This window comes from Sceloporus occidentalis, unplaced genomic scaffold, assembly GCF_023333645.1.
Source record: "Sceloporus occidentalis isolate IW3139 unplaced genomic scaffold, rSceOcc1.0.p SCAF_3, whole genome shotgun sequence".
NCBI lineage: Eukaryota > Metazoa > Chordata > Lepidosauria > Squamata > Phrynosomatidae > Sceloporus > Sceloporus occidentalis.
In genome coordinates, this window is record NW_028316983.1 from 56,307,514 (window position 1) to 56,334,248 (window position 26,735).

Sequence of the window (26,735 nt, forward strand, 5' to 3'; positions counted from 1 at the left end):
GTCAATTCATCATTCAGGGAGGGCCGTTTTCCATCTAATTTAAAGACGGCCATTGTAAAACCTTTATTAAAGAAGCCCTCCCTTGACCCCCTAATTCGAAATAATTATCGGCCTGTGTTACTGCTGCCATTCTTAGGGAAGGTGATCGAGAGGGCGGTTGCCTCCCAGTTGCAGAGGGTCTTGGAGGATACGGATTATCTGGACCCATTTCAAACTGGCTTCCGGGCGGGCTATGGGGTTGAGACTGCCATGGTCGCCTTAGTTGATGATCTCCGTCTGAGCATGGACAGGGGTAGCGTGTCCCTGTTAGTGCTCTTGGACATCTCTGCGGCCTTCGATACCATCGACCATGGTATCCTTCTGGAGCGCCTGGGGGAGTTGGGTATCGGGGGCACTGCTCTGCAGTGGTTCCGTTCCTACCTCTCGGGTAGATTCCAGATGGTGGAGCTGGGGGACTGTAGCTCCAATAAGAGGGCCCTCACATCTGGGGTCCCTCAGGGAGCGATTCTGTCCCCTATGCTATTTAACATTTACATGAAGCCGCTGGGAGAGATCATCCGGAGACACGGGGCGTGGTGTTATCAGTACGCTGATGACACCCAAATAGTCTTCTCTGTGTCTCCGACTGATGCAGTGACTAGGGATGGCATCTCTCCGCTCAACGCCTGCTTGGAGTCAGTAATGGGCTGGATGAGGGAAAACAGACTCAGCCTGAATCCAGAAAAAACGGAAGTACTGGTGATAGGCTCCCCTGGTCCAGGGATGGAAATTTTTCCACCCGTCCTGAACGGGGTCACGCTCCCTGTAAAGGACACTGTTCGTAGTCTGGGGGTGCTTCTGGACTCGTTGCTCCACCTAACTTCTCAGGTGGATGCGACAGTCAGAGGCGCCTGTTATCAGCTTCGGTTGATATGCCAGCTGCGACCCTACCTGGGCCGGAGGGACCTTGAAACAGTGGTACACGCACTGGTAATCTCTCGACTCGATTTCTGTAATGTGCTCTACATGGGGCAACCCTTGTACCAAACTCGGAAGCTTCAATTGGTTCAGAACATGGCGGCTAGACTGGTTACGGGTACCTCCAGAGCCAGTCATATAACACTGGTACTGGAGGACCTACACTGGCTGCCAATTGGCTTCCGGGCGCAATACAAGGTGTTGGTTATTACCTATAAAGCCCTAAATGGCTTGGGCCCAGGGTACTTGGAGGACCGCCTCTCCCCATACAATCCGCCCCGCACTCTCCGGTCGGGTGGGAAACAGCTTTTGAGAGTTCCTGACATGACATATGTGATATCTGCACATAGGGCTTTTTCTGCTTCGGCCCCGCAGGCTTGGAACTCTCTCCCTGTTGAGCTCCGCTCAGCCCCCTCCCTAGAGTCTTTCAGGAAAAACCTAAAGACTCATTTTTTCCGCCTTGCTTTCCCCCATGTCCCTTAATTCCACTCTTCTCCTTTATGCTGTTGTAATTGTAATGTAATGGATGTCTTTGGGGTTATTGCTGTTATTAGTTTTAATGGTTTTAAAAGGTGATTGAATGATGGATATTTTTATTGTTGTATTTTATTGCTTAATGTGGGGGGATTTCTTTTATTGGATTTGTTGTATCATATTTTAACTGATTGTAAACCGCTGTGATCATTGGAATAGCGGTATACAAATAAAGATTCATTCATTCATTCATAAAAACTGAGAACACCCCTATAAATGCAAATCCCTGCTTCTTAGTCCTGCTCCGAATGGAGGACCTTTTGGAATTTCTCCTGGACAGAAGGCTGAAAAGGGAAGCCCTGTCCTGGGAAAGGAGGCCTCTTTACTCTGCCCGAGAAGAGGCAATGTCTCCCAAAGGCAGACTCCCCAGAATCCCACAGCATGGAGGCAGGGCAGCTAAAAGTGGTGTCAAAGCAGATGGTTTCTGCAGTGTGGCTGCAGCCTGAGTGAAAGGAGGGGGAAGGCAGGGCTTTTGGATGGAAGAAGAGGTTTGGGGAGCCCTAGTCCTTCTCCAAAAGAGAGGGAGGCTGGTGAGGAGGAAGCCTTGTTGCCAAAAAGGAGACACAGCCCTCAGCCCGTGATGTCACTTGGGGACGGCCTCTTTGGCCGCCTTCCTTCCCACACAAAAAGGAGACAAACTCCAGGGCAGGGGCCATGAGGTGGGCTTCCCCTTTCAGTCCTCCTCCTCCTCCGGGCTCCCTTCTGCTCTTCTTCTTCTTCTTCTTCTTCCCAGCCCCAGGAAAAGCCTTCCCAGCTCGGCTGAGGCCAAGAGGAAAAACCAGTAAGTGCCTTCTCTCTTGGCCCCCTCCCTCCGTCTTGGACCAAAGGTCGCCTGGAGGAAGACAGACACGGGTCTTCTTGACCCCAGAGGAGCTGGCTCTGCCCCACCAGAGGCAGCAGCAGCAGCAGCAGCAGAGCCCCTTTTGGGCGGGAAACTCTGGAACTTTGGATTTCTTTTGGGGGAAAGGACAAAGTGGAGGGGGGCAGGGGATGGCCAGCTCAGGGGCTGTGTAGACAGAGGCAGAGAAGGCGCTTCCATACCCCTTTGAGTGAGCCACCCACAGGGGAGTTCTGGGTTTTTTCTCTGACCAGGCGTCCTCCTTTTCCAGGACAGGTCCTCCATTTCAGCCCTTTTGAAATTCCAGCAGGAATCCCCAAAGGCCCTCCCTTGGGAGCAGGGCTAAGAGGCATGGAGTGGTATTTCTGTGAAGCGTTTTCTGGCTTTTCTTTGGTCACTGCCTTTTTCTTGACTGTCCTCCGTTTTGCTGTGCCTTGATCTCCTTTGCAGATGTGACTTCTGGCCTGGGGCCTCGATGCTGTTGTTGTTGTTGTTGTTGTTGTTGTTGTTGTTGTTGTTGTTGTGTGCCTTCAAGTCTTTTCCAACTTCTGGCGGCCCCGTTTTTCTTGGCAGGTTTCTTCCGAGGAGGTTTGCCATTGCCCTCCTGTGAGGTTCAGAGAGTGTGACCTGGCCAAGCTCTCCCAGTGGGTTTGGTTGGGATTTGAGCCCTGGTCTCCAGAGTCCTGGTCTAATGCCCAAACCATTACACCACGCAGCCTCTCCTGGGGATGCACCAAACTACAAATCCCAAGGGTCCTGTAGGATGGAGCCATGGCAGTTAAAGAGACGTGAAAGTGCATTATTTCTAAAGTGTAGATGCACCCAGAGACAGGGTTCACTTCAACTTTTGGTAAAAGTAGGCACAGGAGATTATCTTTTTCAAAGGAAGCAGAGATGAAGGTGGAGAAGAAAGACACACTTTCTCCTCTGGCCATGAAGGTGGAACGGGGACCCAGAAAAGGTCAGACTCCAAATGGCCTCTCAGGCTGCAGCTGCACTGCACAAATAATCCTTTTTGATTCCACTTTAACTGTCCTGGCTCAATGCTATGGGATTCTGGAGATTGTAGTTGTGGCCCCAGAGCTCTTGTGCCAAAACACACTACAGTCCCCAGCATTCCATAGCATTGAGCCAGGGCAGTTAAAGTGGTGTCAAACCAGATTATTTCTGCAGTGGGGATGCAGCATTAGTAATTCCAGGTCTTTCTGCAATTGTGTGAATGCTTCAAAACATGGGAAGGGGGAGAAATCCCTTTTCCTGAATAGCTGCATAGAGGTGGCATGACCCAGGACCAGGCCTGTTGCTTTTCTAAGCTGTATCTGAAGATAGGAAACGCCTATTTAAAAACAAACTCAGGGAAAAAATATGCTGGGCTGGTGGCTCATTGCTAAACAGTCCCATCTGGTGCTCTGGGCTGGGCTGCTTTTTTTCCCTTGGCAGGGTAGCTATTTTGCTGACCTTTCAAAAATGTCTTTTGTGGAGTACAAATGCCCAGAAGGGTTCACAGGCTGCTAGTTAGTGCTGCAGCAGAAACTCTCGCTGCAAATTGACTGGCAAAGAGAGCTCCAGATTACTGTGGCAAGAACAAAACTTAGACATTTTTACTGTCTGGGGAGAGTACACCTCCCAGAATCACCCTCGGCCATTGGCCGTGCTGGTTAGGGATCCTGCAAGCTTTTTGTGGGGGTTTGGGGCTATGCGGCCATGTTCTAGAAGAGTTTCTGCCTTTGTGGCTGGCATCTTCAGAGAATCTTCAGCATTCTCTGAAGATGCCAGCCACAGATGCTGGAGAAATGTCAGGGAGAAACTCTTCTAGAACATGGCCCCAAAACCCCACAAAAAAAACTATGGATGCCAGCCAGGAAAGCCTTCAACTCCACATTCTGGGAGCTGTTATTCAAACATGCAAACTTTTGCCGAGTTCTGAATTCCAGACACTACCTGGATAGATGTCACATAAGGCATTGGGTTTCGTTCATATTACAGTGGGCCGTTGATATCCACTGGGATTTGATTCCAGGATCCCCCTGTGGATATCAAAATCTGTGGATGCTCAAGTCACATTATATACAATGGTACAGTAAAATGGTATTCCTTATAAACAATGAAAGTATCACAGTTTGCTTTTTGATGTTTTTAAAATGTATTTTCAAGTCGCAGATGGTTGATTCCATGGTTGCAGAATCCATGACTATGGATTGCTGACTGTATACAGTTAAAGCATCATGATTTCACTTTAGCTATCATGGCTGCATCCTATGAGATCTTGGGATTTGGAGTTTGGTGAATATAATTATGTAACATTAAAGAGACCATGAGTGTGAAAAAGTCCCCAGACTTCTGGAGTTACAAAAAGCAAAAAAGAGCCACAAGTTAGGATGTCAATTATAAGGTCAGAGGAATGGCTAAGAGGAGAAAGCAGCTCCACAGTACCAAGAGTCAGGTTTGCGATGGAAGAAGAGGATTAAAAACAGGAAAATATTATTATTTGCCATTTGACCTCCATGTAGTGATGAACAGTGATTGAATAGTTACACAGATCTACTTTGTTTCTTTTATACTTTTAATTTGGCATTTGCAATTTATTGTTAGCTCCATAGAATTCTATTCATAGTAGAGAGAGGCAGAATACATTTAACCAATGAATAATATAAAGTCTTGAGATGCTCTTGTAAAATAAGGGTTATGTGATTTGCTTAGTTTGTGTACATATCTAATTGGGCAATTTGATGGTGCCACTTTTTTTCACTGCTCCTGCTCCTGTGTCTTTCACAAAACTGCATGGCACACAGACTTTCATAAGGTGATGGCTTTCTTGCCATGGAAGCAAGTGACTGAACAAGTCTGCTTGCATGCAGCATGAAGGGGTGTGTGTATAGAATCAGAAGTCAGTTATTTGAATTTACTCTCAGGTAACTAGGTTTTGCTTTGCAGCTTTAATTTCTCTGTATGGATTCTGTTAAGAACACAAGAGCAGGACTCTTATTAAGATGGCTGTCCAGCAGTAACTGTTTTACCCTCCACACCAGCCTTCTCCCTTGCTAAATTGAATAATAAGCCTTTAATCTGGTACATGGTGTAATGATTTAAGTATTGGGCTATGACTCTGGAGATCAGGGTTCGATTCCTTGCTCAAGCATGAAAAATCACTGAGGCGGGATACAGACGGGCAGGGGAAGACGTCTTGGAGGTGTATTCTGCTGAATACGGAGCCTCCAGACCGCCCGCCCCGGGGGCGTGGCTCAGGAGATGGGGCTTCCACATGGGGGGCAGTGAAGACGCCTCACCTGGGGCCATTTCTGACCCGCAGTTTCCAAACCGCCACCTCGGAGGACGCTGCAAAGAGAGAGGCAGCTTCCTCACGGGTGGCCAAAAACGGGGCTTTTTTTTTCCTTTGCCGGCTGGCGGATGCGCAGCTGCGCAGCTGCAGCGCTAAGCAGCGGCGGCAGAAAGCCTATGGGCACATTTAAAGTGCCCAAGCCCCTTTAAAACTTTTTTCCCCGCTCTGCCCAAGAACAATGGTGGTCTCCTGCCAGCTGGTGATCAGCTGGTGTTGGCATCCTTGCCCGCTTGCACTTTGCCAGTGTCACCAGCATCATGGATGCCTCCTCTCCTTTGGTCCCCGCGCTCCTGCTGAATCTGCAATGCACAGCCACAGCTGTCGCCGCTGCCACCGCTGTCCCCCTGCCATCCCCCATCACCTCCCTTCTACATATGTAAATATTTACAGTTTTAGGGGTTTTTATTGTTAGGTGAAAATGGCACAGGAATGTGTGTAGGGGCTCACTTTAAAGTCCAAACTTTCCAAGCAGCGCATGCGTACATGTTGCTCTAGGGTTAGGGTTAGGGTTAGGGTTAGGGTTAGGGTTAGGGTTACGAGTCTTAAAATGCGCTGCAGCTGTGCTGCAGCTTCCACACCTGCATGGCAGCTGACGCTGCAATTAAAGCCTGACTGCAAACTGCGCATGTTCTAGGACCCCGACTCATTATGCGACGCAGCTGACTCGGAGCTTTTAAATGGGCAACTTAAATTAGTGGCGTAGCAATTCTGACGTACTGGTGCAGCAGCTTACAGACGGAGCTGCGCAGCTGCGCATCAAACGGAAAAGAAGCGGAGAAAAGCAGCACCTTTTTAATGCCGCCTCTTCCTGCTTGGGGTGTGCGGGGGGCGTGTTCATGGCGGCATTCAGGTAAGGCCCGTCTGAAGGCTCTACCTTCATGACGTCATGAATACACCCCTTTTTGCCCGTCTGTATCCCGCCTGAGTGATCTTGGCAAGTCACACTCTGACATCCTCATAGGAAGGCACTGGCAAACCCCCTGTGAGGAAATTTACCAAGATAACCCTATGATAGGTTTCACCTTAGGGTCACCATAAGTAAAAAATGACTTGGAGACACAACAACAAAAAATCTGGTACACAGACCCTATCTTCACAGTGATTGGCAAGATGGGTGTTTGCTATGTAGGAAACCTATGTGTGTGTGTCTGTATGTGCCATCAAGCCACTTGTCGATTTATGGCAATCCCAGGAACTGACAGCATACCAATAAAGCTGCTCCAAGCTACAGAAACAGAATCTATTCTATTTTTAACTAAAATCTGTCAGCAAATTTGGAAAATAAAACAAAATAAAACAATGGCACACAGACTGGAAACACTCAGTATATATTCCAGTCCCCAAGAAAGGAGACACTAGGAACTGCAGTCATCACAGAACCAATGCATTAATTTCTCATGCAGGCAAGGTAATGCTTAAAAATTCTACAGCAAAGACTCTTATCATGTATGGAGCGAGAATTGCCAGATGTGCAGGCAGGGTTCAGGAAAGGAAGAGGCACTGTAAAGGGATCATATAGCAAATATATGCTGGATAATGGAATGTACTAAGGAATTTCAAAAGATCCGCCTGTGCTTTATAGACTATAGCAAAACATTTGATTGTACAGTATAGCTCATGAAAATCTATGGATGACTTTTAAATAAATGGGTGTGCCAATGGAAACAGAGGCTCATGCATATTCAATCCCCATAGCCTTGAATGAGGTGCTTGTGTGTGCCTATGTGTACATGGGGGGGGGGGGGGGGGCGTGCCCCATTAAAAATCGAGGAGGACTGCCCTCCACGGATTTCCAAGGTAGCGAGTTAGGAGGGGTGACTGTATAGTTAAATACTAAAGTTAGGACTGCCCATGCCATTGTGTCTGGTTGTAAAAGCTGGACAATGAAGAAAGCTGACAGGGGGGAAAATAACTCAGGGTGATTTGGAGGCTTTCATTCATAGGGGCTCTGTGGGTTGAAGCTGACTTGAGGGCAGTTAACAACAGCAAAACCCTGATATTCATTGGCAGTTTCCCATTCAATTATTAACAAATGATGACCCAGCTAAGCTGCCAAGATCTAGTGGGATCTGGTGCTTTAGGGTATTTAGGCCCCAGGAAGCTATAGCTGTCATTTAAGGAAAGATTAAGCAAGAAAGATGTGATTGGAAAGACAAGAAGGTAGTGAAGGGATGAGAAGATGAATGGAGAATGTGAGAAATCACCCAGTCTCAGTTTCATTGTGTTTCTGATAATCCCACCTGCATTTAAACTCAGATATGTTGGTATGCATTTCAAGTTATGTACATTTATTTGCATGTAAATTGAAAAGAAGAGAAATTTCCAATGATGGGAAGCTAAAAGATATACACACATTTTTTGAATGGCCACACAAAACACAAACTGTCTGAATATGAAAAAATAATAATGTACGAATGAATGGCAATGCCTTTTCTCTCTTCAGTAAAGAAGCACATGTATGACGGTTGTGCACACTACTGGTTCAGGCTAGTTTATTACAATTAGACAACCCACTCACTGGGATTATACAACCTATATGATATAGCCTATTTCTTCTGGCAGAGGAACTGTGTCTTTGTTAGCTGGGGATGCCTGTATTTCTGCCTGTTTTGAAGTTGTTAGGAACTAATTATATATAGCATGCAAATATCTATGGCTGAGCTGCAGCACAGTTTTCAAAAAGAAAAGTCGTATTAGGAAAGTAAGATTGAGAAAAAAAATATAATCTGAATTTTGGGGCCAGAATAAAGCCTGTCAAATTTTCCATGGTACCATTTCTAGTATTTTAAGATTTTAATGAGTTTGACAGGATTTGCAAGTTTTTTGCCATTCTTTTGTAAATTCTAAGGTCCACCCCTCTCCTGCACAAGAGGCAACAAAAAGAAATGAAAAGCAACAGGCAACTAGTGATGTGTGATGGCTTCCATGGAAGTGGGGCTAGTTGATCAGCTTTGGGTTGTAGTCCAAATTTTGAAAGACCTATCCAAGTTGCTGAACCTATTTTGTAGGGTAGCATTCTGTACCTTGGATAGTTTCTTTAAAGTTCAGACTAAAACCCAGAGCAGATTCACCATCTGCGGACACTGAAACCACCAGCTACCATTGGAAGCAATGCATTGATCATGGCAATGAGGTGTTTTCTAATCACTCCGATTAATAATTTAACACATAACTGTACTCTGAAAATAAATAATGAGAATAGATTCATTTCCAAGCCATGAGTGGCAGGGGATGAAGTGCAGACTTTCATTATATTCCCTATAATGATACCCTCAAGGAGAGATTTTGATTGAACAGCTATTTTCATTCCTTCCAGGGGGAAATCTTTCCAATTCAAAACCAACCCACCCCAAAATACTTTGGATTACAACTGGAATAGCACATAACTTCAAGTTGCTAGGTAAATCTGTTTCCTCTCCAGATGCTATGGAAATTGCAGCTGAACTCAAAGGATACAGGGCTCCACTATACTTCTGCAGGTGATAGAAGAAACCCCAGAGAGCCACTGCAAAGCAGAATGGAATGTGTAGGCAAACTTTATTGTTAGTAAATAATACTGAGCTACGTAGCCACCATGGTGTAGGGGTTTGAGTGTTGGACTACAATTCTGGTGACTAGAGTTCAAATGTCTGCTTGGCCGTGGAAATCCACCAGATGACCTTGAGTGAGTCACACATTCTCAACCCCAGAAAAAAAAAGTGATAGGTTCTGTTCACTTTAGGGTTCAACTTTAGAGTTGCCATAATTTGGAAAGGACTTGAGAGCACACAACAGCATCAAAACTAACTAAAACAGTCTGACCTGGTATAAGCCAGCTTCACATGTCCCTTTCACCTTACTAGACCTCCCCCCCCCCCCAGTCCTGTCAGGAACTTTAACATGAGAGAAAGGCAGAAAAGTATGTTAGAAAATGTGAGCAGATTTATGTGCTAGACTAGTGCTCAGATCAACACCTTCCCCAGCGCTCTAAAACCCATCATGGGATTGCAGCTGTTGTAATGAACAGAATGGGAAGTGGCTTACCATGAATGTGCCCAGGCACTCTGGAGTGGTGATCAAATGCTCATTCTAGTCTTATGACTTTAGTTTGCAGGTGGATGCACAGCTGCCATTGCTAATTTGTAGTGCCCTTTATAGTGCTCTGTTTTTCCTAGAGTGGGATAGTCTGGTCATGATTATCTATGTTGTAGAACATTCAGGCTACACTATTATAATCCCTTGTGTGCAGGGCTGTCTTTGTATAGTACAGTGCTCTGAAACATTGGTATAGAATGTATTAGCCAGATATTACCTGATACCACGGCATGGATAAACATATTACACCATAATAGCCTCCCCACTTGTTGCATAAGGTAAAGTTGTCCTTTATTTTTAGAAGACCTAAATATCACCAGTACTCAGATTCTAGAGCAAGTATTCTAAAGCAAATCTAGGGAGCCAAAGGTAAACTGCTTGGGGTGAGAGGAGGTACTTTCAACTCTTAATCCTTCATGGGTTGGATTTGATTCCACCCACCCTGACATTTTTGACCAAAGCACCAGATGGAGCTTCTTGATCCAGTCCTTCAAACAGGAACCCAGCATTGATCCTTCTCCTTTTCCTCTGTGCTTAAAAGGGGAAGAGAGAAGCAAAGGAACTGACAAATGCCAGCTAATAGTGGTCACTTAGCAGACCACTCAACTTCCACATTAATAGGCAGAGTGATGTACAGGGAGATCTCCATTCAGTGCTTGGAAATAATAGAAGGGAGAGCCCTCTTTACCAGAGCATCCTTCTGGACCAGATGCTGTCCCTCCATGATCCAGATTAGTTCATAGGCCCAAGGTCCACTGTACTGTGCCTAAAGGACTCAGTTTTCCCACTAACTGGGGCACTGCGTGCCAATTAAGGTTTTCATCAAAGGGCGTCTTCCAAGTGTCTCCACATTTTGCAATGTTATTTTAAAATTAAACTAACCACACAGAGAGAGAGAGAGAGAGAGCAAATTAAGGACAGCTTTTTAGAATTCTGCTGGGTGCTTTCGGTCAAAATACCCAAACCATGGAGCTCCCTCTTTCAGTATGTTCATGTGGCATCTTCTTGTCGCTTTGGTGTCAGGCAAGCAAGGTCTTTCTTTTTACACCAGGCTTGTAAACAACACTTGTAATCTTTTGAATGATGTTTTGCTTTTTTTGCTGCTGCTGTTTTTGCTTTTAGCTGTTGCTTTTATCTCTGTGATTTTGCTGCCGTTTGATATTGTATTATCGTTGGCTTTTATTGCTATAAGTAATTATGATTTGTGGCATAAGGTGGTTATACTAGTTAGTAGGCTTTCCTATTCAGTGGCTGTCTTTCTTGGTGCAGCCCCCTTGTCTCATGTGTTTTGGGGGAACTTTTTCTGTCTGCTTATCCCTTCAATTACATAGCCTCACCTTTTTTAAAAAAAATCTTTTCTTTGGCCATGTTAGACTACAACTGAATTTAGAAACTGCTGATGATTGGTTTGAAACCTGAGCTTAGTACTGCTTGAATCATGGTTTTTTTCCCCAATAGCTTGAGGCGAGTTGATATGTGGATGTGTTCCAGTTCTCCCTGCACAGTGTATACAGCAGTACATGCCTATCCCATGGGAGTTGTGTGAGTCAGTGAAGATAATGCAGCATTCAAGGGCAGGCTTCCTTTGGAGCAGATCTTGTTGAATTTAGTGGGACTTTCTTAGTTATATTAATAAGCTCGAGAACAATTTATATATGCATTAGAGATAATAGTGAGCTTGACCTGATTAACATATGAACAGAAGTAGGGGGATCTTTTTTGAAAAAAATAAAATAATAAAGAGCATACAGTTAAATGAGTTTTCCTCTTTAACCCTAACCATAGCTTCATTCTTGAGCTTGCCTTGTGCAGTCATGCACAAGGAGTGAACCATTTGAATAATCAGAATTATGCATACACAGCAAGTTTCATTGTGCCTTGTTTACTGACTAAACTGTCCTCTTGTTATGCTAGATGGCTGAATGGCCTTAATTTAGGTAGCAGCATTTTGCATCAGTGGGGTTTTGCAGTCTTACCCCAAGCTAGAAATATTAGCCATAACTAGAGTTACTACGTTTTCTCTCTGCTAGGGCTACTATTCCTTGAAACTTGCATGCTCAGTAGACATTCAGCAGTTGATGCTTTCCCCATCACTGCATAGTTGTTTGTTTGTCTGTGTTTATGGTATATAGCCTCACCAGAAGGCATGATTTTTTGCAGAATACACGAGCACCAGTCCCTGCCTCAAGTGGTTTACAGTTTAAACTTCAGTGTAGTAGGAGAAAGAGAGTTAGAGGAATGAAGTAGAGTCAGAGATGAACAGGGAGAGAACATGCAAATGATATCAGCTGCATGTGCTTTCACTGAATTACGGGCTCAATAATAGTGATGAATGGGAACAATAATGTGCCATGACTTCGTGGGAAAAAAGGAAAGCCTTAATTTTCTCCTTGTCAGACAGATAAGAGCATTGTTTAAGAAAATGAGAGGGGGACCCTACATGGAACTGACTTATAATGAAAGGGAGAACTGTGTCATGCAGCAAAGCTGGCTGCTTCCTTTTGGATCTCTTTACATAACCCAGGTCCATAGAAATCTCATTTATAACAATAGTGACCTTTGGGGAAGATGATTCAATCCACCCACCTAATGAATGACTGGAACATGACTGGCAAGTGTCATTGAGCTGAGATAAGTGGTGGGTGCAATTTGGGCAGCATCACAAGCTGCTGTAGTAGTTACATTTGTCAATAAATCCCTGTCACATAGCAATGACAGTTTTTCTCAGTTCAGTCATGAAACCCACTGGGTGACCTTGGGCAAGTCACGCTCTCTCAGCCTCAAGAGAAGGCAGTGGCAAACCTAATCTGAACAAATTTTGCCAAGACAGCTCCATGAGAGGTTTTGCCTTCGGGTCACCATAAGTTGGAAATAACTTGAAGGCGCACAACAACAACAAACTGAGGACATGTTGTTGTTGTTGTTGTTGTTGTATGCCTTCAAGTCAATATCCAGTTTATGATGACTCTGTCATGGGGTTTTCTTGACAATATTTGTTCAAAGGGATTTAGTTGCCTTTGGTTCTCTCTGAGGCTGGGAGAGTATGATTTGCCCAAGGGCACCCAATGTTTCCATGGCCAAGTGGGAATTTGAATCCTGGTCTACAGAGTCATAGTAACATTTTACTATGTATTAATTTGAATCTTGCTTCTTTCACAATCCTAAATAAATAAATCAGATACTTCTGCTTTAAGGGTATTGCTTACCATGACATCCAACATATTTAGTCAGTAGTCCTACATGTTGTCTGTTGTGATCTGCACTTATTCTCCCACTCCATCTTCCTTCTAAGAGGCTTTGGATAGTTGTATTATATAAGCCTTTATGGGCAGTACTCTCTCATCCCTGGTCATAGCTGAATGGCTAATAGAAGCATAAAGTTGTTGCATTGGAAAGGACCCTAAGGACAATCAAGTCCAACCCCTGCCAGTGCAGTAATCTATAGTTAAAGCATTCCTGACAGAAGGTCATACAACCTTTGTCTGAGACTCCTTTTGCCTTCTAAAGTAGTCTGTTCCACTGATCAACAGCTTTTACCATCATAATGTTCTTTGTAATGTTTAGTTGGAATCTCCTTTCTTGCCATTTGAAATGATTGGTTCAGGCCCTACCCTGTGGAACAGCAGAAAACAAATTTGTGTTATCTTCCACATGAAAGCTTTTTAGATGTTTGAAGATACCTGTCACATCAGCCAAGGGGCTTAGTTTTCAGACCCTTTATTGTCTTTCTTCCCTGTCTGCAAGATTATCATGGAGGAACTTATCAAAAGGCTCTTTGATACCAAGATATACTACACCCACATCATTCTCCTGATCTACCAAGTTTGTAACTCTGTAAAAATATGGGTGCAAGAGGGGAGAAAGAGAAAGAGAGAGAGAGAGAGAGAGAGAGAGAGAGAGAGAGAGAGAGAGAGAGACTTCATCTGACATGATTTAATTTTAAAACCTCATGCTACCTTTTTTAAATAGATAGAATGACAAAAGATTTTGCAGCATTTTAAGACAAAGTGGTTTATTTTAGCATGCACTTTTGTGGATGTGTGGATTCATGAACATTCATAAATATGAGGAAGTGAATTGTATTCCACAAAAATGCATGCCAAAATTTCTGTCTTAAAGGTGCCACAAGAATCTTTGGGCCTGAGCAGATTGGCCAGGAAGGCTTGGTCCATGCTTTCCTGGACTCGGTGCTAACCCAGATTGGTTCCCAGGCTGGCAAGAGGATGGGCAAGTGTTTACACACCCACCCTTCTTCATACCACAGATCTAGTACTGCTGGGCATCCCTTACCTTACTCTCCCATTGCTGCTATTGAAAAGACTTCTGTCACTTCATCTGACATGGAAACGGGATGCCTAGTTGCATTCATGTGGCCAGTCAACCCATTTCCATGTCACATGTGGTAAAGTGGGTTTTAAGCAGCAACAATGGGAGTAAAGGTAAGGGGCACATGGGACTATCTAATCTGCCAGGGTTTGCTGCGGAATTTCTGGGAAAGTCCATGACAATTCGAGGGTCAAGTTCAACCCCATTTACCCTGAGACTGGGCTGGATCCACTGGATCTGCATCTAATCTGCCAGGATGCAGTCTGATCCTAGCCATGGGATTTTGGCCTGCATCGTCCAAACAGGACAATGTGAGGCCAAAGGGAGCAGGGGCTTTTTGGCTGGTGCAGACAGCCTCTTTGTTATTAGGGAATAGTGTTTCATTTTAAACCTAATAAACCTAATAAACAGTTACGACAGGCCTTGGACACCTAATATTATCTTTATCTGTATTGACCCAAGATAAAACTACTAGCTAATACTCTTCACAGCCTAACTGAATGCTACAAGGAACACAAGGCTACTGTCAATCTCTGCCTCCTCTATAATTTCTAGTGCACGGGTGGGCAACCCCTAGCTAGAAAGGGAATGCAATATTGAACTGTGGGTGAAAAGCAAACTAAGTGCTGTCAGTTCAAGCCTAAGAAGATCAGTATGTAGTTTTTCACAGGAGCAAAGATGTATTAAAGAGAATCCTCTGGCTAAACGATAGTGTAGTGTGGTGCAGTATCTTGCATGCAGCAGCAACACTGATAGGTTTGTTTAAGAGTTCTTTTAGTGACAATTATCTCCTTGTCTGTTGTATGTTAAAAGATGCTCCCTGTCCTGTCTCCTTTCAGTGCAGCAGAAAAAACAGTACAAATGTGGGAATTATTGGCAGTGGGGAAGCAAATGGGGAGGGGAGGCACAGATGTACTTTATTTATTTATTTGTATGTGTGTGTAAGTGTCTTCAAGTGGCCTGCCAACTAATGGCAGTGCCATGAATTTCACTGGGATTTCTTTGGGAATGAATATTAATAGGTTGTTTGGTATTGCTTCCTCTGAAATTTAGCTTACAACATCTGATATTCTTATTGGTCCTCCATCCAGCCTGGTTCTGCTTAAGTTTCAGGCTCAGACAGGATCTGGTACCTTTTTAGACATGGGTCAATCAGATTACAAATTATAAAAAACTAATGTATAGTCAAATTTATCAGCAAAAGCTCCCATATACTTAAAGAGAGTTTCCAAAGTCTGCAGATGGGCACAGTATTATTGTATTTAACTGAAGAAACTAACATTTCCTTCACAGTGATACACTGAAAGGAAGTCAACCAGCTGAATACCTATGCTTTTGTGCTTCTGTATATATGTATGTATGCATAGATTTCTTTAATTCTAAATGGTTTAAGACATAAGATGTTGATTCCTGTTACTCTGTCTCTCACCTCCCTTTAGTCTCCATTCATGAGTTCAAGTAAAAGAGTGGATTTGAAGATCATTATCATTGGAGCTTTGGGGTAAGCAGTACTCTTCATTTTTTACAGTATGAAAAGTTCCTCAGTAGAGGCTTGCTTCCTCTCTGGATAATCACTCATTACTATTCTTTCCTTCGCTGGTAGACCTTTGTATTGATTTGTGCTGATTACATCTAAGATAAGCCTATCACAAGGTTTTATTGGCAAGATTTGTTCAGAAGAGGTTTGCCATTGCCTTCTTCTGAACCTGAGAAACTGTGACATGCCCAAGGTCACACAATGGATTTCCATGGCTCAAATGGAGAGTCAGACCCTAGGCTCCAGAGTCATAGTCCAATTGCTCAAATCACTACATCACAATGGTTCTGATTACATATGTACCCCACAATCCAGAGCAACACACATTTCTCTTTCTTTATGTTTATCTTTTTATCCATACAACATCCCTTTGAGATAGGTTAGGCTGAGAGAAAGTGAGAGAGCATGGCAATGTAGCAGTATTGTCATAAAAAGCAGAATCACCAGGCCATTGAAAGGTTTACATCAGGAGTGTCTCATTTTCTCGGCGGTTGAGGAGCTGTATTACTTCTTCTGGGACCTTGGAGGGTTGCATTCCCCCTGCCATGCAACCATGCATGGACTTTTAAACATTTCTTTGGAAACAAAATAATTCAAAATGGCCCCAGCTCCATTTGGGGTATAGGGGTAATTATACCATGTTTTTGAAATTCTGGTTTAATTCTTGGTTTTAGGAAGACATCTCTTGGGCCAGAAAATACTGCAAACTGCCATCGTTGCCCCCAACAGAATATGCAGAGAGTATTAGTTTGAAAAATCCAAAATGTCTGTGACCTTTTGGAGCCTGAAAAATGGCACTGGTGGCCCACATTTGGCCTGTGACAGGCACTGTGCCCCTACCTAGTTTAGATGCAATAGAAGACATCTTTCAGCTTTTTCCACAGGGGGAAATGGAGAAAGACAGGCTAAAGAGAATTAAACCATAACTGAATTAGGAGAGAAGTCTAGACCAATCCACAGAACATACCAAAAATTAATAACTACAGACACTGACAAGGCCAGTCTAATCAGTGATACCCACAAAGACTAAGTGAACAGTGCTGACATTCAAACAGAACTGTTAATATCTGGTGGTGGTTTGAAAAGATGATAAACTGAAGATGCATGATTTCATTGGTGCATACATTCCCTTCATGAATGTTTTTCACAATTATTTTACAATTAAAGTGCAGAGTCTTGCTATACCTTAGAGACTTAAATCTCATGTGGACTCCAGCCAGGTTCTTCAGATACCCCAAAGCCTATGCAAATCTTCCAAAGGATATGCCAAATAAAACTAGTGATTCCTTATGATCCCATAAGATTTTGTTTATGCTCCAACAAATTAACTTAGCTAGTGCCTGCCCCATGAAAATTGTTTTTCATAATTGTGGCCAAGTCATTTTCTGGTGTTGAGCCCTTCTGTACTTAGCAAGGATGGTTTTGGACGCCAGACATGTGGTTTGCCTCTGGAGGCAAAATATGCTTTTGAGTTTTTGCCAGCATGGCAGAGCCTGCCAGAGCCTATGATCTACTGGCATAGCTTTTGAAGGTTGAATGTCATCTCCAAGCCAGAATGATGGGGATCTATGAAATTAGTAACAACTTTATCTATTCAAATGAAGCAGAACATAAATGATTAAAGGATTTTGTATTGTTTTAAACTTTAAAATTTAAAGTATTGCTGCTTTAATATAGAAGCTTTTGTAATTTTGTTTTTTAATTTTAATTTATACATTTTAAAACCTATCATATATATATTTTGAAGCAAACAAATTCTTCACACACATACACTTCCTGTGTTGGTTCTCCCTAACAAACACCCCACAATCGTTACTTCCTAAGGTTATTCCACCTCCAAATATTTTATTTTACTTTTATACACAGACTGTCTTATTTCTGCCATCCATTTATGTTTACCCTACCTTTCTTTACATTCCTTTAATTCCTTATACAAATAATACCTACTGTTCTCTTCCTTCTCAAATATCTACAAAAACATAAAAACAAACATCAATAGAGAAGATAAGATGAGTTCTGCCAAGATAACACTCTTAAAATTGCTGTATTTAAGTTACATTTTTGCATAGTTGCTTACTTTTTTAAAACAATACTGATCTTTAATTCATGTACTGTACCTTGTTTTAGTTCAGGTTGCAAGCTGCCTTGGGACGCATTTAGCTGAAAGGCAGGATATAGATTAGTTAAATAAATAAACATAAACAGCCATCTTCACTTAGCTGCAATAACACTTCTTTTATATGTTTCCATCTTCTCTCTAGTGTAGGTAAAACCTCTCTCCTCCACCAGTATGTTCACAAGAAATTTTATGAGGACTATCGAACTACCCTTGGAGCCAGTATCTTGTCTAAAGTGGTGGTTGTGGACCACACACCACTGAAACTGCAGGTGAGAGACATAATAACAAAATGGGTCAGATCTTTGATTCCATTATCAGGCAGATGTTTATAGCTAAGTCTAATATATGTTATGAAATGAAAGCAGTTGTTAAAGTTAACCTATTACAAATTTTCCAGATGCTTAAATCTGTGGTATTAAAATCTAGCCTCTCACTAAATACGCTTTTCCTGTTTTGTTAGTGAGCATATTCTCATGTGCAGCATGCTTCTCTTCAAAGGGTTCAGCATTGGCCTGAACTTGGTTCTCTTTTGAGAGAAGGTCAATGTTATCTTTTTGACTTTTTAATGATATGATATATTTACAAATATTCAGGTTGAGCATTGTGGAAGATAGAGCATAAATATAAGGACCAATTGTTGAGAATCAATTGTTCTTGTGTCAGACCTCAAGGGAGACATTCAGTACCGGCAAGACACTGTTAATTTTTTCAGAGCTAAAAGTTCAGCTCTCTTGGGCCCACTTCAAAGGTTGCACTATTCTTTTGTTTTCTCCCTATAGTAAGCACAAAAGCACATATTGCTTTAATGCCTGCCTCCTCCCCCCCTTTGTATTCTTTAACTGGTTTAACCTCCTTGTGCTGTAGACCCAATCAAATGGATGCCTTTTATAAAATTCTCTTTGTAAAATAATGTTAGAACTGTATAAATTGCAAGCAACTGCCAGCCAGTATGTGAACCAGAGCAATACGATCTTGCTTCTTTGCATGACAGCATATGTGGAGTGAAGTTACTAATAATAATGCTTATATGCTCATTTTCCTTTAGATTTGGGACACTGGAGGGCAAGAACGATTCCGGTCCATGGTATCTACATTCTACAAAGGCTCAGATGGCTGCATACTGGCCTTTGATGTGACAGACACAGATTCCTTTGAGTCCTTAGATGACTGGAGGGAAGACTTTCTGCAGAAGGTTTTCGCTACAGAACAAGGTTTCCCTATGGTTGTACTGGGGAATAAAATTGATTTGAAGGACCGACAGGTAAGAGAAAGAAGTTTAAGTGGGAATAAGCAGGGTGCTACAGATCTCTTTTCTTAATTGAACATTTTGCAAATTAAGATTGGATCTTTCCTGATGCTAGAAAGCTATGTCAGAAGTATTTCCAGTCCTCTAGGCTGTGGATGAAAGCCATCATGGTGTGTTGGACTATGTCTCTGGACATTAGGGTTCAACTTCTCACTCAACCATGGAAACCCATTGGGTGACCTTGGGCAAGTCACACGCTCTCAGCCTCAAACAAAGGCAAAGGCAACCCCCCACTGGACAAATCCTGCCAAGAAAACCCCATGATAGATTCACTTTAGAGTCACCATAAGGCAGAAACAACCTGAAGGCATAATAACAGGCCATTGATAGCATTCCCCATTGCTTTCGATTCTCCTAAAATGTGGCACAGAATGTAAGGGAATTTAAGTGTGACAATTCCAGTGCTGATCTATGCTACTCCCATAGGTAGACAAGGAACTAAGAGAACCTCTGTGTGTCACATAGGTCCAAAGAATGACTTAGCTTAATACAATATTTGCCCCATTTCTCTTTCCTTTGGCATTCCCCCATATATATGCACAAACACAGTTTAATTAATTAATTAATTGTGTACTCTACCTTAGTCCAAAAACAATTAGGAGGTGAGACAAGGGTTTTGGAAGACAGTAGGGGTCTGGGAAAGTTTAAGGACTACCCTGGAATGCTTGTCCCTGCCTCCTGGCTGCATGAGGTTCATGGGGCACATGCTTTTCACCCCTGTTCTGCATGCTTAGCAAGGACAGTTCTTGAATCATGGATCCTTTAATCTCTGGGGCCATACTTAGCAGCCTGATAAAAGAGCTTATGCTCTACTGGCATAGTGTTCAAGCAGCTATATTATATTATGTCTATGTCATGAGGAGGGGTCATTAAGGATTGGTGTAGTTATTCACATTAGAAAGAGAAATCTTCATAGGGCATGCTGTCTGTATCCATGACATTGCTGTCCTCTGGCATGGTCCTCTGCAAGGCAATAGTGTCCTCAGGTGACACGATTGCCTTGCGGCTATTTGTCCTTCCATTCTTTGATGAGGGCAAATAGAAATGTCCTGATTCTACAAAGTATTGGAAAGAAAGATCCTTCCAATAAATGGATGTTTGGGTCACCTCATCAAATTTCTTTTATCTTGTAGGTGTCCAAAGAGGTAGCTTCATCCTGGTGCAAAGAAAAAGACATTGCATATTTTGAAGTTAGTGCCAAAAATGATATCAATGTCGTGCAGGCCTTTGAGACTCTATCAAAACAAGCACTATCAAGGGTAAGTATCAGCATCACCCATAAGAAATGTTAGATTTGTCTTTCCCAAAGAGTGAAAAACTACCTGTAATTCAGGATGGCATTGGCACACCTCATGCAGCTATGTATAGCTACTGTTAAACCTTTCCTTTAATAAATTTTAGGCTTTCGGGTGCTAAAAGAATTTCAGCTCTTTGTGCCACTAAATCAACTTGGCTGCTGCTCTGGATATTAGTAAAACAAAGTGAGAAAGTTAAGAAAAAGTTACACCACTTCTGATAGAGAAAGTAGATTCTTCATGCTTTACGCTCAGAGTTTTGTTGTTGTTTTTCTGTGACTTCAAGTCAAATCTGACTTAAGGCAACTGTTTAGGTGGGGATTTTTGGTCCAGATTTATTCAAAGGGGGTTTAGCATTGTGTTCCTCTTAGTCTGAGGGAGTGTGACTTGACCAAGGTCACTTAGTGGCTGAGTAAGGTTCAAGCCCTGGTCTCTCCCTGAGTCCTAATACAGCATTAAAACCACTACATCACACTGGCTCTTTCTGAGACCATACTGTGCAGCAATTCCATCCTATATTCCTTAACATAATTTCTTTTGAAAAACAGTGTAAGAAGTAGTGACAAAATGAGGATTATAAGAAGGGAAAAATGTATGTGAATCCTCTGTAAAATTCAGACACCAAGCCAGACTGATAGTATCTGAAATTCATCTAAACTACCCTAAATTCTAAATATTTTATCACCTCTTAGTATTTCTCAGGAGGTGCAGAGTCTCTGCTCAACATTTTACTGCTTGTTTCCTAATACACAGCACTGAAACTGATGCCTATTTTGAGTTTTAACTTGATTTACTAAAAAAAAAAAAAAATTGTTCTAATTGTTACTTTGTTTCTGTCATTTTAGGCTGTTGCTACATTGTAGAATTAATACAGTTTGACATCACTTTAATAGTCATGGCGCCATCCTATAGTATTCTGGGATTTGTAGTCTGGTGCAGCATCAGAGCTCTATGACAAGGAAGACTAAATATCTCACAAAATTACAAATTCCAGAATTCCATAAGATTGAGTCATGGCAATTAAATTGATGTCAAACTACATTAATACTGCAGTGTAGACACAGCCTAAGATGCAAACCCTAGAGAAAAGAAGGAATTGTGTGACAGTAAGATGAGAACCATATATACTCCTTTTTAAAGGGTGAAGTAACTAAAAGTTCATTCCAGTCTTTTGCAGAGCTGAATGGTATGCTTCCGAAAAAGGCTGGAGTTTGCTTAATTATTCTGATCTGGAATTTAACACCTTCAGGGTATCTATGAAAGAATCCATGCAATACAACCACAGCTCATTAAATTGAAGACAGCAGGGATATATACTCATCCCATCGACATTCACTGGGGTTAGGGGCACAGGACTCCCAGGAAAGTGGAAAAACCACACACACACACACACACACACACACACACACACACACACCCCTCTATATTTTTACATGACTGAACACCTTTCTAGGAATGGAGGAGCTACAAATGTCTAGTAGAGTGTTCTCTCTAGGAATCTCTAGGTCTTTCAGTGTGACTTTTGTTGACCATAGAATTGCACTGGAGGACCTAGATGTTCCTAGAGAGAATACATTAATAAAATCTGTGAATAATCAAATCCACAAAAGTCAAAGCTGCAAATGTGGAGGGATGTGTGTGTGTACACACATACATACACACACACACACACACACACACACACACACGACAGCTATCTCTCAGCTGTGGCATTTCAAAGCCTTTTTTTACTTTCTTCTTCTGTAAACATCAAACCCTGCCCTTCACCCACCCACCCCCCAAACATACCAAAAACCCTAGAGTGCAGCTCTTCCAAGAACTAGCAGTAACTGTGGGACAGAAAGAAACAATGTAACCAACTTTGAAACTGGAATATGGCAAACAAATAATGGTTTTATACACTGAGAAAAAAATAACATTTTCCCCTGTTGTATATCAAGAAATGTTTTTAAGTAAGAGACACAATGTCTAGATTGCAGCATCTGGATGGAGTAAATGGTGCCCCCTTGTGATCACTTGAATAAAATGGATTAGGATATTTTCATTTGCAGGTCTAATGCAAGTACATTTTGGTCTTTTTTTCAGAGTACATAATTACACACAAATTAGGGTAGACAGAATGAAAGCAAGATAATAGAAAAATGGATATTTCTTTTTATAATTTTATACATATTTTTGAAATGTGAAAGGTTGCAAAAAAAAGCATGAAGTCCCTAGTTTTTTAAAATCTGTTGTTGTTGATGTTTAGATAGGAACTTGTACATTGTGCCTGCGTCATACGTGGGCGCGCTTTACGCGGCTTTCAACATATGCTGAAAGCCACATGGGAAGGAAGGGGTGGTGCATCCCATAGGGAGTAATAGGGTGCACATCTGTGGTGTGCGGGAGCCGCTGCATACACAAGCCCCATTCATTTAAATGGGGCTCAAGCATACGTGGAATTTGCTTTACGTGGGGAGAGTCCGGAACAGGTCCCGCGCATAAAGCAAGGGTGCACTGTACTTAGAAAGGATGATAGCCCATGAGATATTTTTGCAAGCAAACGTGTAGGCAAAATGAATTTTAAAAATTGAATCTGATGCTTATTCTGAACTGTGGAACTAATAGGTGCCTTGGATCCCATCCCAGGACAAAGGCAGGATATAAATTCAATAAACAAATAAGTAATTTTCTCTGTAATGTAATGCAAGAGAGTTGTGTTTGGAATAATGCTACCGTAGTTTACTGTTTTGTTTTGTTTTGTTTTGTAATAATGTGTATGTGTTGATGTTGTTTTGATTTGTTGGTTTTAATTATAATTGATTTAATAACTTTTTAGGGGGAGGAGGAAAGTAGATTTTGATGTATAATGTATTGTATTTTATTACTGTTAGCTGCCCCGATTGACCTCAAAGGGGCAGAATATTAATAATAATAATAATAATAATAATAATAATAATAATAATAATAATTATTATTATTATTATTATTATTTGGTCCTATTTAATGTGTCCTATTGAATCATAGTGAATGAAATTATCATCTCTGACCATAGGGTGTCACTGTCTACTCAGGCTCTTTTATATCTGGAAGATGTTCATTTCAAGATTTGATTTCCCAGTTCCTCGCACACCAGATATGCCAGATGCCACATAATGATTGATTGTTAGAGGTGGGAAATGTGACCTTCCAGATATTGTTCTATTCCCACATGTTTGCCTGGGTTGTATCATCCTCTGCTTGTCAACCTTTCAGGGGCAACTGGCTGGACAATCCTGAATGCACTTGATAAACGTCTAATCAAGCAAAATAGTTCATGTGTTCATCTTACTGAAAAGTTCTGGAATTTTAGATCCAAATTCATGCTGGTTTTTATTTTCCTTTTAGTACAAAGGGATAATTGAGAACTATCTAACGGATTCTATAAAACTCACTCCTGAAGACCAGCCCAAGAAAAAATGCTGTTGAGATGTCATTTGGAGAGATGTGACATTTCTACTCAATCCAAAGGTTGCTACATGGGACAGATGACAGGCACAACTGCTGAGAGCTCCCCTCTTGAGTCCTGCTTATCAAGGATGGCAGAATAACCTGAGGAATCTCATTCTGTATGCCAGCAAAGATGAGAAAGACTGCAGATAATTACTGGACACACAGAAGCCACCCTGATGTCTGGATGATATTAAAACCACCTTGTGGCTCTGACCATTCCTGCTTTGTTCACGCATTTCTGAGATGCCATTTTGACTCATTTTTCAGAGTACCTCTATGACATGACTTGATTTGTTGGCCTGCTCTCATTTTGCATCTTTATTGAACACTTTGTTAGAGTCTATTGATAATATAGATAAGCCTGAGTAGACAGTTCTAGACAGCATCTGGCACCTGAGATGAATATAAAGTAGATTCCTTAGAAGTAACCCAACATAATGTAGCAAAGGGGAGGGCATATTCCTCAAGTTTCTTTCATCACAAATTTAATGTTTGACTGCATGTAGTGATTTTGGTTGAAAAATTCAAAAAGTTAATGTTTGTTCACTAATGGTACAATGGCTGAAGTAATGCCATAAGTAGCCTGAAACGCCTAGTATTGGGGCACTCTGTTTTAGTTCTCAGAGAAGTGGCTTGCCAGATTCCCAGAATACAATGCAAGTAAATAGTAGTTTGGATCCTTTCCCAATATTTGTATTCTTCAGTTTATATTCTTAGAAAGTCAGGGCAGATTTACAGATTCATTTAGCAAATCAAAACCTGCAGTTTTTCCTAGGGAATTTAACCCTGTTCTATCTGACATATTTAAGATAGGTACATTTATAATGCAGGCACAGAAATAGTCACATCACTGAAGCATTTCCACTGTTGCTTTGAAGTAAATGATGCTTCTTTGATGTTAGCAGAAATAGAAAATTATCCTTGGCACAAGTGCTGGATCAATATATCTGATGGGATGTTGAATACCGAGGCAGAAAGACCCATAGATTTGCCTGTATGAATCCTTCTGCCATTTCCCATCTGTAAAATGGGGAGCAATCCCTATTTCAAAGGGAAAGTCTGCAGTGTATGGTGACAACAGAAAAAACTAAAGGAGATTTTTTTTTTTTAAATGTATAATACAAATGAAATGAGGTGGAATCAATTTGACAATGAAAGCATGTAGTAGAGGATGTAGGCTTAGATGATGGGATAGAAAATACATTTATTTTCTAGATCCCTTTGGAATAATGCTCCCTCTTATCATTGTTTTGGGGCTTGGTGGAACATTAGAGAAAGCATATTTTATCACTAAAAACTTGAAGAAATTAGCATGAAGAATTAACGAAGTGCAAAAGAAGAAGGGAAATAAACAACAGGGCAAGTTTAATGACTAATATTAATGACACTGAATATGAGGGTTGTTTAAATTTGTATCATATATGAGAGTTACTTATGTTTGTGAACTGCATTATGAAAATTAATTAATTTGTCTATAATGTGCATATAACACCAACATTGTTTAGAATGTACATCCCCCTCCTCCTTCCTTCTGTCCCTTACAAGGAAAGGCTAAAATCTTGAGGGCTGTAGAATTTAGAAATATGCCTGATGGGGACCATGGTAGAAATATATAAAACTTTTCATGGTACAGGAAATGGATGGATTTTTCTCCCTGCCTAATAATTCTAGAAGTCTAGGTTTGCTAAAGGGAAGTGCTCTTTCATGCAATGCATAATTGGCTACAGGGTGTAATGGTGACCACTTACTTAGAAGATTTTAAAACAGGCTTCACAAATTTAGGGGAGATGGCACTGCCATACTCAGAAGCAGCTGACTTCTTAACATGTAGGAAATGCAACAGACAAATAAACGAGGCAACATGGTTGCTTGCCTGCTCTGCTGGCAGGGTTTCTGAAGGTACTTTGATGACTTCTGTAGTAAACAGATGGACCTTGAGTCTTATCCTGCAGGATTTTACTACCCCAGTATGTACAATAGGACTTGAGCATCCATGTGTTTGGTATCCATGGGGGGTCCTGGAACCAAACCCTGCCTAATGCATACCAAGGGCCCACTAGAAGAACATCCTTGGGGCTGGAATGAGTTATTTACAAATTCTATGTCTGGAAAAGTTGGTTTTTGGATTTTGTTGTTTTTGTTGTTGTGTACGTTCAAGTCATTTCTGACTTCTGGCGATCATAAAGTGAATCTATCATGGGATTTTATAGAGCTAAGAATGTATGACTTACCTAAGATCACTCAGAGAGTTTCTTTTTTATTATTATTAACTTTTAATTTTACAATACAATTTCTTCATACATATATATGCTTTAACACTTTACTTATTTTATACTAAATATCACCTCAGTGCACCCCTTCCCCGGAGCCATTCCCATCCATATACTCCAACCAAAATTTTAATTCATCTCATTTCTATTGTCAAGTATGGAATCAAACTTGTGATTTCCAGAGTTGTAGTCCGACCCCCAAACCAGTGCACCACTCTGGCTCTCTTTTTTTGGACTATAGCTCACAAAATTTCCCATTTAACATGGCTATTGGAATTGTGAGAACTGTAGTCCAAAATGTAACTTCTTCTGTTCATGCAGAATAGACAAAAGCTCCATTCAAAAGCAATGTTTTCATGTTGAATCGTGAAGTGTTGAAGCTGAGATTGGGACCACACTAATTCATCCTACCTCCTGACACATGCATTCACTGTGTGCAGTAAGAAAACATTCACACATACAGCTATATGCACAAACACTTCCTTGTTGTGGTCATTCACGCTGAATATGTGGATACCTGGGAGCAAAGCAAGTCAACATGACATCAGGGTGAGTCTATATCCATTTCCTTCAACTGCAGCTTAGTGCTATATAAGAAGAGAATCATTTTATAGTCATTGGTACTCTCACCAATGTAGAGGCTAGAAATGCAGGGAAAAAATATACAC

At 41.7% G+C, this 26,735-nt stretch overlaps 1 protein-coding gene across 2 annotated transcripts; it reads left to right on the forward strand.

Annotated features, from left to right (window-relative positions):
* The first annotated feature begins 2,120 nt into the window (after window positions 1-2,120).
* On the forward strand, window positions 2,121-24,902 carry RAB7B (RAB7B, member RAS oncogene family). 2 transcript variants are annotated; one of them, XM_089514496.1, is made up of 6 exons: window positions 2,121-2,272; window positions 15,509-15,570; window positions 17,868-17,994; window positions 18,771-18,986; window positions 20,165-20,290; window positions 23,693-24,902. In XM_089514496.1, the coding sequence occupies exons 2-6, from the start codon at window positions 15,518-15,520 to the stop codon at window positions 23,771-23,773; spliced, it is 603 nt and encodes a 200-aa protein (XP_089370622.1). In that variant the 5' UTR covers window positions 2,121-2,272; window positions 15,509-15,517; the 3' UTR covers window positions 23,774-24,902. The 2 variants fall into 2 exon arrangements, with proteins under 2 accessions (XP_089370622.1, XP_089370623.1); XM_089514497.1 differs by lacking the exon at window positions 2,121-2,272 and adding an exon at window positions 9,041-9,069.
* The last annotated feature ends 1,833 nt before the right edge of the window (window positions 24,903-26,735 follow it).